At 31.5% G+C, this 13,519-nt stretch overlaps 1 protein-coding gene and 1 long non-coding RNA gene across 29 annotated transcripts in view; one reads left to right on the top strand and one right to left on the bottom strand.

The window, feature by feature from the left end:
* Positions 1-13,519, top strand: part of cac (calcium voltage-gated channel subunit cacophony) — a 1,051,854-nt gene that overhangs the window by 840,226 nt on the left and 198,109 nt on the right. For 21 of the 28 annotated variants that reach the window (XM_069834011.1, XM_069834005.1, XM_069834017.1 and 18 more), the window contains one exon: positions 5,119-5,256. In XM_069834011.1, coding sequence (XP_069690112.1) covers positions 5,119-5,256 — 138 coding nt within the window. The remainder of the gene's footprint in view (positions 1-5,118; positions 5,257-13,519) is intronic. The other 7 variants (XM_069834019.1, XM_069834008.1, XM_069834001.1 and 4 more) reach the window with 1 other exon arrangement.
* The window catches only part of LOC138705212 (uncharacterized), a 36,280-nt gene that overhangs the window by 14,650 nt on the left and 8,111 nt on the right, over positions 1-13,519 (bottom strand). The gene's annotated exons all lie outside the window — the stretch shown is intronic.

Here is a 13,519-nt window from a genome sequence, read left to right as displayed (position 1 = left end):
CTTAAAATAACTTACTAAAAAAATTCTGATGAAAATTATTACATTTATATTAAATGTATTAAGAAACTGACTATTGTTAATTATTTTGAAAAAGCATCATACTTTAATAACATATTTTTAAAATAAGTTTTCATTTATAAATTCAATGCAGTCTCAAAGTTTTTTTGCTTGTTTTCAAACTAGAAATGTCTTAATATAAATATTTTCTGATATCTATATGTAACTTAATCGAGATAGAATTGTTCCAATAATCACTTATATAGGAACTTTATTTCCCACTACCTTATCAGTTTAGCATTTTTATAGGTCTACTTTTTACTTTCATAAAAAAGTAAAGAAAAAGTACTATATCTATATTATTTTCCCTCCAAATTGCAATTTTTTGGAAATATTAATTTACTATAATGTCTTTGTGTATTATCTATATCATTAAGACTCGTTTCTGATCACACAAGTTACGGTATATAAAATTATGGCTGTTGTTCTTTTATTATAATATCTATTTCTAATAGGTCTGTTTTTTTTTTTCATTTTACAGATTAAGATTTAATGTAACCAATTTCGGAATATTATCAGATATTAAATGACCAAGTTGTTTCATAATTAAAAATGCATCTTTAAATAGAATCAGCTCACATTATTCACAGGTTACTTTCAGAAACATCCAACGTGTTGGGGCTATGTATAAACTCCATCATTATGGAAGGTAAGGAAAGGGAGAAGCTATCTATTGAGTAGGTTACCAATCCTGGTGAACAGTTTTTGGCAAAATATTCAACAGATAGGTTTCCCATTTCCTTGCCTTTCTTTTTACACTAATTCGTCATTGATTACTATTTAAAAAAAATGTTGAATACCGGTAATTGTTGTTCTTTCGGTCCCTTTGGTTATATTTAATCTTTATTCTGTAAAGGTAGAAAGGCCTGGTTGTATGATTTGTTATTTATTATCTTGCAGTTAAAAGTTATGAGCATGTGCTTGTAGTATCATTATTTAAAGACAGATTGAACATACAACATTTGAATTTGTTTACAAAAAAGTACAGTATTGTAATATGCAGAAAAATGAATGTTAATTATCCATATATTTATGTTTACACTTTTAATTTGGATTTTAATTAAGTTTTCAAAATATTAAATCGCTACTACCACTTACTATTATTATTATTATTATTATTATTATTATTATTATTATTATTATTATTATTATTATTACTGCACAATTTTCATAAATGTCCTCTAGTTTCTAAGGTATTTTACATTCCAAAAACAATTGTGCATATTTTTCTCAGTTACTGTAAGATATAACTTTATTCATAATAAAATGAGTTCATTTATTTATTGTGGCTTTTAAGAACAGTCTGAACTAATAAAATGTAGTTTCATTATAACTCAGGCCTTTCTATAATTTCTCTCATGTTTCACTACCAATCTCATTAAGCTGATTAAATTGAAAGATTCATCTGATGAGATTAAAGTGAAACTTATATTAAGTGTATTTCTTTTACATACTGTAGCAAATTGCATAACATATCGTTGTTATTTTTAATTAAATGTATTTCTTTTTAAATGAAATGTTCATATAAAAATAGAAGACATAAATTATATATGACTTGTAGATATTCACATATTTATAAAACATATGATCTTAGACTCTGTTCACATTTGCGAACAAATTTGGTATTTAAGTTCACATTTTCTCAATATCATATTTCTTTTACTGATATATAGAAATCTTTCAATTAACAACATGTATTTTGATAGAGATGAACTTAAAATTTAAATATTATCGTCTTTAGTATTAAAAAATATTAATAATCTTTCATTGTTCTCCACAATCTCAATGTCATATTTTTTCATGTATTTTTTTCTTCTCCTGCTCTGGTATAAAAACATCTTAAATAATATAACTGTCTCTTATATATTCATTAGTAAGACTTAAGGTGTGAAGGCGCATGATAGCATCATGGTTAAAGTATAATGCTGCAAACCGGAAGTTGCGGGTTCGATTCCTGATGGGTCATGGACTTTCTCCATTGACCTAATCCTTCCGACCACACTATGGCTCTGGAATTTACTCAGCCTCTAATAGAAATCTATACCAAATGTATTTCCTTGGGGGTAAATGCGGTGAGCACGTAGGACTAACATTCCTATTGCCATTAATACCAATTGTACAGGTGGGAGCCTTAATGTCCTGCCACCCTGTGGGCCTCCACGACCTGTAAAATGAAGTAACTTAAAAAAATAGTTTCTGTATGTGTGTATTCATCCCTTAATATACTTACATTTATAGGCATATAAATCATACTGCCATAACGAATGTTGCTAGACGTAAAAAATAATCATATACTGATAGACAGGTAGGTAGGTCGTTCAGTCGGTAGATAGGTAGGTTTTATTTTTTTATTTTAGTTGGTTATTTAACTGCGCTATTCTTATTGAATTTGGTATTCCCAAGAAACTAGTTCAATTAATTAAAATGTGTCTAAGTGAAATGTACAGTAGAGTCTGTATAAGTCAGTTTCTCTGAGATACTTTTCCAATTGACTGTGGGCTAAAGCAAGGAGATGCACTATCATCTTCACTTTTTAACTTCGCTCTAGAATATGCCATTAGGAAAGTCCAGAATAACAGAGAAGGTTTGGAATTGAACAGGTTACATCAGCTGCTTGTCTACGCGAATGACGTGATTATGTCAGGAGAAAATCCACAAACTATTAGGGAAAACAGGGGAATTTTACTTGAAGCAAGTAAAGAGATAGGTTTGGAAGTAAATCTCGAAACGACAAAGTGTATAATTATGTCTCATGACCAGAATAGGCCTATTGTACGAAATGGAAATATAAAAATTGTAAATTTATCCTTTGAAGAGATGGAAAAATTCAAATATCTTGGAGCAACAGTAACAATATAAATGACACTCGAGAGGAAATTAAACACAGACAGACAGATTTCCTCACATTAGTTTCATTGCTTTTAGTTGATAACTGATGTCCGTGTTAATGAAAACTTTATTCATTATGGCATTTATTAAACATTAAAAAAATTCCTGTACTGAGAAAGAAGATGTAAAATTAGAGTATAAAATTATGACATACATAAAATAACGTTGATATGCTAAGCAGTTTGCTTCGTTGATGTTAGTTATATAAAATTGTACAAGAGAAAATAAGCAAATTACAATGTCATGTAATTTTGTGTCATTTTCTTTTGTACAATCGTCTATATCAGAACGTTGTTGGAAGTGCAAGACCTGTGTAATGTATTCCATTGAATCGTTTCATTGTACTATTTGAACTGCCACTTCCATCAATGTGCATTTCGTTGTGCTTGATGTTTCTGTTTATTATAGTATACAAAGACTGGTGATTGTTTACACTAATCTGCTTTTGTTTGGAAGGTATATTGTATAGATAATCTCCAGGATTTCGAGCTGCCCATCAAGATGTCTACTATCATACCCGTGCCAAAGATTCAGGGGATGTGACAGTGTGATGCTGACTGGGTAGGTAGGAGAACGGCTGCTTGCCATCTGTTGGCAAAGACTCACTGCCCTGTCAGCTGAACGGTTCGAGCATAGAAAGCAGACTATATTGTTGGGATGCTCAGGCCATGCTAAGGTATGTGGCTGTCTGACACAATGGCTGTTGAAGTATGTTATGTGTGTGTAAGAAATAAACACATTTTCGAAGGATGGAATATATTGATAGCACTGCAAGTTTTTTCATTGATATTACGGAAATCATTCCCCTTGTATTTGTATCAAATTTATATATGATATAGCCACAGAACATGTTCCAAATTTTATAAATTTTTGATTTTACATATTTATTTCTTTTTTTTTAAGTTCACTTTATATCAGATTTTACCTACATGTACTGTATCTGAAATTCAGTTTCATTTAAATTGAATGTAATAAGTTTCAAATGAATGTTACTCCCAGTTATTATGTAATTTGAAATTATACCTTACACTAATTTTTTTATATTTTTGATACTATACATTATAATATGTTCCTTGCTGTTTAAGTTTTATTTCTCAGATGTAACTTAGTGGTTATAAATATCACGGTTTTTGTGCTTACTCATGTTTTTCCCAGAATTAAGGTTAACATTGTTTATATAGTCCTCTTTTGTTAAGATTGTATAATTTGGATGATCACGTGTTGTAATTGTGCTATTCAGAGTTCAATGTATTTAGGTATTCATCCACCAACATTTCATTATCAGTTGGAGCTGATATTGCTACATATTATTAAGTTGTTATTAAATTTTTAACTCGTTAACTTTTATATCGCAGTGAAAGGTATGGAGTAAGAGCAAGTACGTATTTTTTATCTACAACATAGAAGTCCACACCTGTGGAGTAACGGTCAGCGCGTCTGGCCGCGAAACCAGGTGGCCCGGGTTCGATTCCCGGTCGGGGCAAGTTACCTGGTTGAGGTTTTTACCGGGGTTTTCCCTCAACCCAACATGAGCAAATGCTGTGTTGGACCCCGGACTCATTTCACCGGCATTACCACCTTCATCTCATTCAGACGCTAAATAACCTAAGCTGTTGATAAAGCCTCGTTAAATAACCTACTAAAATAAAATAAAATAAATAAAACATAGGAATAGAGTACTACGACAACAGAGAGACTCGCATTTCTTTCATTGGTAACGTAAACATAGCTGACCTCTAGTAATTTCTGTTCTTTTGATTGATTGCATTTATTTATTTACTTATTTATTTATTTAGTGTTAATTCACACATACTGCTCTTAATATTTATTATATTTCAGTAAAAAAATTATCCATAACACTAACAGCCAATTTGTCAGACTCCCATCCAGTAGACATGGCCTTGCAAGAGGCTTACAAATCAACCCTGTATGTGAATCTCAAGCAATCTTCATTTTGTGCATTATGATAAGGGATGGTATGAACTACCTTACACAGATTATACATATAATGGGACAGTGCATTAATCCTGTAAGATTAAATTTTTGTATGAAGTTCATTTCAAGATACAAATAGAAGATTGTGATTTGCATGGGTATGATTTGTATTTCCCTTGTGACTGTTGTCCAGTGAACTTGTGTTATTTGTGTAGTAACACTGGTCCATTTGTCCAGAAATTACTGAATAATGCACAGGAGAATTTCATCAACGTGGGGTTCTTGCGCCTGTTCCGCGCCGCCCGACTCATTAAGCTGTTAAGACAGGGCTACACCATCAGGATATTGCTATGGACTTTTGTGCAGTCCTTCAAGGTAAATGTCGAGCACAACAACTTTATTTGTGTTGCGATATGTGTCATATCCATGAGACTACAAAGTTCTGTTCCACAGTTATTCTTGAGAAAGAATCACTCTTACGTTTTACTTACATCTTGACTAAACGTTTTGTAAATATTTAAACTTTACAAATTTTAAAATTGGAGGTAAAAATCCCTACATTTGAATATGCGGTCTTTCACAAATAATTTATTTACATTTGAAGTATTTTATAACACACAGCCGACCAATATACACAATCATTGCGTTCCATGTGCATATTGTCTGCTTGTGAGTCCCAAATTCACTGGTCTCATGGAAGTTTTGACACCATCGCTGCCCTTACATGTGGAGGTCTGGATCAGATCTACAGATGTAATCTGGGCAGAGCAGTTGGAGTGAGATTATCATACCAGGTAGAGTCTTCGAACTGATGTATCAGTTAGCCCTACAACACAATAGGAGTTCTCTATCCTTTCATAATCTTTTATAAAATCCCTTATCATATTATTTGTGATTACTTAAATGATATGAAATGTATATTTAATTCCAATCTATTTGCCTTCCAAGATCGAAATAGACTTAGGATAGATCAATAAGTGGCTGAAACTTTAAATTAGGAAGTTTAATAGAAATTCTTTGTTGTTGATAATCATAATAACATCATAATTTTATTTTATAGCTCTGTAGTGATTATAAGATAACAAATATAGTCTTTGATTTTATTCAGATAATAATAATAATAATAATAATAATAATAATAATAATAGTTGTCAATAGATTTGTATATAAGTTTCTGAATTTATCAAAATCTTAAAGTTTCATAAAAATCTTAAAATTAAAAATTAATAAATTCAAATTATGTAAGATAATTCAGAATAACTAAGGATGATGATGATGATGATGATGATGATGATGATAATAATAATACTGCTTTCGGCATTGTCAGTGTTGAAGCTAATCTTACAAATTGATTATTTTTATTTAAATTGCAATTATATTACAAGTTAATTAGAGACCTACTGTTTTCAAATTACATTTTTAAGAGTGCACAAAGAATTATTTTCCGTAGTAATACTTGTATTATAAAATGAATATGAAAATATTTATGATAAACCATGTTATCTTAGCCATAACACATTAACAAATTAATGACAGTGAAATATAAGTTGTTATACAAAAACTGTATTTTCCATTTCCAAACTGTTGAATTCTGACAGAAATTATGGTAATAACAGATTTTCGAGTCATTATCATGTTTCTTAAATGCAATAGATATCTAGTGAAGCTCTTAAAATATTACATATTTCATACCTTTTTCTTTGCTAGGGTAGATTGCTTGGAGGCATTTATGATACTTTAAAAGTTTATTATTGATTGCCTATGCTAGATTATTTGCTCAAGATTGATAATGCATAGTTACAAAAAGAATACCGCTATTTTAATGATGAATGGTCGAAAGAGCTGTAATACTCAGTCAAAGGCTAGTCCTGGTTTATAATTTTACTTTGACTATTCACGTGTACCTTGGGAAGATGGATCCAGATTGAAATGACTACTGCAATTTACAATGTGGCATACATAAAGTGTTCAGTCAAATGTCAATAAAACTTTCTAAAAATTAAGCATTAAATACATATCGGTAATTGAATAATAATTACTGCTGAACGTTATTGAAATGTATCCAACAATGACTAATAATAATAATTGCAACTACATAATACAATGTCAAATGCTTAGTAAGAAATGGGTTGATGTAAACACGATTTTCACAAATTTAAAATTTGCATTCAACTATAGATCATTACAATTGTATTCAGTATGTATTTGTGTTACTTGTTTTCGTGTTTATCTTAATTAAAGAGGGCTGTAAGTCAGAATTAATGTCCTGTTTCTAATGTGTAGTGTTAACTTTCATATTTTATGTTACTGGTACTTTAGTTTAGTTCTGTTTCAATATCATTTTTATTTTCTTGTCGTACCAAAGTAATAATTCAATCGTATACCTATTTATTTAAATTTATGAAAATAGATGCCTCACAAAGAACTGTTAAAAGTACAAAAATAACACTACAAAAATGTTAACGAAATGAGATTGTATGAAACATAAGTATATTCCAAAATGTGGCAAGTAATGTGTCTCTTTTCAATGTTGCATACTAAGTTGTTAGTAAGTTTTTTTGATCTGGATTCATCTTGTTTTATTCTTGCTTCTCTCCACCAAGCAAAACTGTATTTAAAGTACAGGACAGAACGAATACACAGTGGATCAAGTTCCGAGGGTTACCAACACGTAAACACTTGCACAACAAGGCTCACATGATATATGTAATAAGCTCAAGATTGATAAGTCAGACACACAAGTTCATATGGGTGGACAAAGACTGCCAATGTTGGTAAAAAATATATGTTTAATATCGAGGCAACATAAAGGTAATTACCAACTATTCAATAGTTAATGCAACTCACGTAACATGGCTAACAGTATTGTTTTTAAGAAGCAAGCGCTTAATACTGCTAATATGTTGTAGGGTTATCACAAGTTTTAGCACTGCTATAATAATTGATTTCAAAATTGAAATCAATGTACCAACATAATGTTGCACATATATATTTTGTTTGAAGTTCTGTTTTTAGTGGGATATCATTTTAGAAACGATATTTTAAGGTTATTTTCGCTTAAGTTATAAATGTTTATTTTTTTATTTAGGTATTAAAATATTAATTGCATTGGCATTGTTGTTATTTCGTGGCTGATTTGCACAGTTTTTGCAATTTTATTTAAACAACTAATACAGCTAAACTGACAATTTTTGTAACTTTTTACAGCTATCATGAATGAAGGTTGCTATTTTATTATTGCTTGAAGATTGGTACTTATCACTTGAGAGTTACCGTACTAGTGTATTTCGATCATGTTGTAAATACTTTTGAGAAACAGCTGCTATAATATAAGAATATCCTTGTATAATTAGCCTTGATTGTTCTTATAGCAGACTAACTTCATGGCAGAAATGTAGTAATAAAAGAGCACTTTCAACATTTAGAGTGCCTGAAAATCAGTTTTCCCAAATTTAATTATACACTGAAAACAGTATGAACTTATATCATAAGCATCATTTTAATCAACTGGAATTTGTATTTGAGTAGGGTTGCCATATATATCGGAAAAATTAAAATTCCCAAGATTTCAAAGACTGAATAAAGTTGTGAAAAAATTCCTGGTTTTGGACATTTTCAGTTTTAAGTGATTATTAATAGCCCTGGAATAGAATGGAATGGAATTTCTAGAAGGGGGCATCACAACCCAGCAGTGCGACCTTTCACAATCTATTATTTTACAATTCATATTTTACATTCCGATAAGTTCAATAATGATACCGGTATCAAGTTCATGTTCAAGCACACAATTTTAATTATTTTTAGTCAAAAATTTATCATATGATATTAAATATATTAATAAATCAATACATTTATTAACGCATTACAGATATTTTATTTTATTATTATTATGAACATTTTCGTATTGGCATCATCAGATATGTTGAAGCAATATTCATTACATTAATTGATTTTATCATGTCTAATTGTAAGTATACGTAATAAGTGTGTGTGTTTTTATTAATAAATAGTATAAAACATATTAAATGATTGTGTGACTACAATATAAACATTGACATATAAAATTATAAAATTCATAAAAGCATGAGTTTCATGCATGTGTGCACTGTATCAGATAATTCAAATTATGTAATAGTTGGTATTAAATTATATAAGTAGTAGTAGTAGTAGTAGTAGTAGTAGTAGTAGTAGTAGTAGTAGTAACCTAATGCCCAATGCTTGGATATATTCCACTTGCTTTCTTGCTTCCCAATAAAAGTTCAGACACCATTCTTGTAGGTGACATCTTGAGAGCTAAACAAGTTGAAAGGTGATCCTTATTCATTGTAGAATTGTCTTCATGACACAGGATGCAATTTGATGACATAAGATGATTGTTGATATAAAATATTTTGTGATTGATCAATATTAAACTTAACAGATTCTATAGTGGACTTTATGTTGTCAGCAAACAGCTGGATACATTAAGAAGATGGATAATCTTAACAGAATGTCAGACATGAAAGACATATACAGAATATGTAACATGAGCTTTGTACATCGTTTAACTTTCGTAAAAAAAATCATCAATCACAAAAGATTTTATATTAACAATCATCTTTAATACTAACCACTGCATAATTTGACTTACCTGATACAAGTGCACACATGCATGAAACTCATGCTTTTATGAATTTTATAATGTTATATATGTCAATGTTTATATTGTAGTCACACAATCATTTAATATGTTTTATGCTCGACCATGCCGAAATGTAGTAATTATACACCTGGTAGCAGTCCTTTAATGCATGTCATTAAAGTACACCTACTCATTAAAGTACAGGTGTTTTCAGCCAATGACAACTCAGCTTACAGGTATTCAGCCAATGATAAGTCAGCTTTGTACCGTTATAAAACCGCAAGTATCGATTATTCTCGGATATGCAATCAAAAGAGAATTAGCGAAAAGTCACGGAGGCTGGAAATCCAATACTGTCGCAGAAGGTTATGTTCTGTTACTATAATAATTAGTGTTAATTGTAAATAATATTCAAATAAATTCAATTTGTCATCTCGTTTTTCAATGTCGAATTCAATAATCAAGGTTATACCAAGTTTAACGGGATTACACAAGGTCAATGACATTATTGTTCCTCGGAAAAAATCAATACTTTCGCGTCTGCGCACATCTCACAATTCACGACCTAGAACAAGGTCACTTCCGATCTTGTCAGATAGGAATAAAATGTATACATCTGAATTAATTTCAAGTTAGAAATATGGTCGAGCATAAAAAGTCGTATGAAACTCGCCTATAATGGTAATTAAGAAGCTCATATGAAAATTATGAAACTCGCTTGCGCTCGTTTCATAAACATCCATACTCGCTTCTTAATTACTATCATTATAGGCTCGTTGCATAATGTACTATTATACTATTTATTAATAAACACACACACACACTTATTATGTATACTTACCATCATACATGATAAAATCAATTAATGTAATGAATATTGCTTCAACATATCTGATGATGCCAATACGAAAACGTTCATAATATTAATAAAATAAAATATCTGTAATGTGTTAATAAATGTATTGATTTATTAATATATTTAATATTATATGATAAGTTTCTGACTGAAAAATAAATAAAATTGTATATATATTTCACAATCTATTGTGCTAACCCTCAAACTAGGCACATTCCAAAACCCTCACTGGCTGACTACACTAAGGTTCACTTTGTACCCAGGTTTCGAGCAGGCAACCCACTCATTCCTAGGCCAGACCCTTCCATGTCTTGCCAGCCAGTGTTTGGGGAATGCTATGAAATGATAACGAAATGGAGAAATGTTGTAGATCCCTAATATAGGGAAACAGGAGAACACCGAGAAAAATCCCAACTGCGAACTTGTCCCCCACAAATATCCCCCAGGCCTAACTGGGGCTCGAACCCGGACCACCTACATGACAGGCTGAAGGTCTGACCACTCAGTCACCGCAGAGGTACTATTAATAGCTTAAAAGAAACTATACTTTCGAAGTAAAGTGTTCTGAGCTTCTGAAGATAGCCCAATTTTACTTCCTTCTCCTAGATCAAGTATTTTCATTAAAGAATTCTTGGTAAACTGATGATACAAATTAACACTGACATCTGTTAGGAGAATTCCTGCTATCCAATACAATATGGAACAAGTAAGTTTCTGAGAATTCTCGTAATTTTCTTCATCGTCATCATCATAAGCAATTAGGAATGTAGCCCCATGGCCTGTTCTGATTCTACAATACATCAGTCTAGAGGTCTCTTAAGAGGCCGACCTTGAAATCCAGAATTCTACAAACTAATATTAAATGAAAATAAATTATGAAGTATGCTGACAGTATGCAGGCATTAGAAAAGTTTTCCTGGAATAAAGAAGACTTAAACGTTGCCACTGCACATTAAAATAAAACGATGTTAGCTGTTGTAAGTGTTTTCATTCTTTGCCCAATTATAATTTTATCCCAGTTTATCAGAAAAGAATTATGGCAACCCTACAATTGGGTAACACAAACTTATCTAGTCACAGAACTTTACTGAATATTAAAGTCACAGTACTTCAGCTGAAGTAAAGCACCTCATTGCCACATTCTACAGTGCATATAAGCTAATTCTTCCTCCTGCCCTTCTTTTAATATAGGTACTGGTATCACTCAATTTGGAGACAATTTCCATATTTGGCATTTGCCAAAAATACAATATGACAATAACTTACTTATATCACTGTTACCACTAGGCTTGGATAATTATTAAATTATACACATGATTACATACGGTATATTACGATATTTTATCTCACTATGTATTTTCTTCGCACAACAAATATTACTATGTCCTATAGGCTAATTTTAAAGCTTAGTTCATTGCAGTCTTATTCTGCCGAATTGAGCATATGTAAATCAAAACATTCTTAGAAATAAAGTGCGCTCTTGTTATTAGTTGTTGACTTTAATTTTAGAATAGATAGCTGAATAAGCATTAAACTAAATTGCTCTTAAGAATTTTATAAAGACAAAACTATTGCAAATGAAATGTAGAATTCATTCTATTTGCAAATCTGAAAAGATATTGTTACAGCCTACACCTGAAAATATACATTCATAATTTTTTATTCAATTACGTCTGAAATTCGTTAGGCATTATATATTAAACAATTTGTCATGATGACAAATTCTAAACTCATACTGCGACAATTTTACATTTGTAATACAGTAAATACATAAGCCTAAATAATAATTGAATGGGATAATTATCCGAGCCTTGCTGATGACATACCTAGTGTAATTTCAAATTATATAGGCCTACTGAAATTTAAAAACTCACATTAGGATAATGACACTGTAAGTGGCACGCTATTGTCATCTTCCTTGCTGCTCACCTCACTGTCAGTGTCTCTTAAATTTATTATTATCCTTTCCAGGATTTGATTCCTACCCACTTCTCACTTCACAGCTGCAGGAAGAAGATTTATCGAACACAGAATTCCGATTTTTTTTTTTTTTTACATACAATCATTCATTTAGTGTTCTGCACAAGGGCAGGTCTTTCACTACAAACCCAGCTTTCTCCACTCTTTCTTATATTCTGCCTTCCTCTTTGTTTCCTCATATGATCCATATATCTTAATGTCGTCTATCATCTGATATCTTCTTCCACATCAAACTCTTCTCCCGTTCACCATTCCTTCCAGTGCATCCTTCAGTAGGCAGTTTCTTCTCAGCCTGTGACCCAGCCAATTCCTTTTCCTCTTCCTGATCAGTTTCAGCATCATTCTTTCTTCACCCACTCTTTCCAACACAACTTCATTTCTCATTCTGTCTGTCCACTTCACACGTTCCATTCTTCTCCATATTCACATTTCAAATGCTTCTATTCGCTTCTCTTCATTTCGTCGTAATGTCCATGTTTCTGCCCCATACAATGCCACACTCCATACAAAGCACTTCACTAGTCTCTTCCTTAGTTCTTTTTCCAGAGGTCCGCAGAAGATGCTCCTTTTTTTTTATTAAAAGCTTCCTTGGCCATTGCTATCCTCCTTTTGACTTCCTGGCAGAAGCTCATGTTACTGCTTATAATGCACCCCAAGTATTTGAAGCTATCCACTTGCTGCACTGCCTCATTTAGAATTTGTAAGTATATCTCCTATTTTTCTTCCTATGGCCATGCTCTTCGTCTTATTTGCATATTATACCTTCATCCCATACTTCTCACATCTGTCATTTAGCTCCAGTAGCATATCCTTTAGAATCATTTCTTCTTCTGCTAACAACGCCATATTATCAGCAAATCTCATGCACTTTATTCTTCTTCCTCCTACTATTACCCTCCCATGTTCTGATAACAGTTCTTCACTAAATCCTCCAAGTAGATGTTGAACAGGGTAGGTGATAAAGGACATCCTTGATGTACTCCTCTCCCATTGTCACTTCCTTCTGACATTTCTTCTCTTATCCTGACTTTGACTCGTTGTTTCATATAAAGATTACTGAACAGTCTTCTCTCTTTCAAATCCACACTAATTTTCTTTAGGATCCCCAAAAGTTTATTCCAATCCACTCTGTCAAAAGCCTCTTCTAGGTCCACAAATACTACATACGCTTCTTTATTCTT

This window comes from Periplaneta americana, chromosome 8, assembly GCF_040183065.1.
Source record: "Periplaneta americana isolate PAMFEO1 chromosome 8, P.americana_PAMFEO1_priV1, whole genome shotgun sequence".
NCBI lineage: Eukaryota > Metazoa > Arthropoda > Insecta > Blattodea > Blattidae > Periplaneta > Periplaneta americana.
The sequence above is the reverse complement of the archived record's forward strand: the minus strand, read 5'-3'. Positions and strand labels throughout refer to the sequence as shown.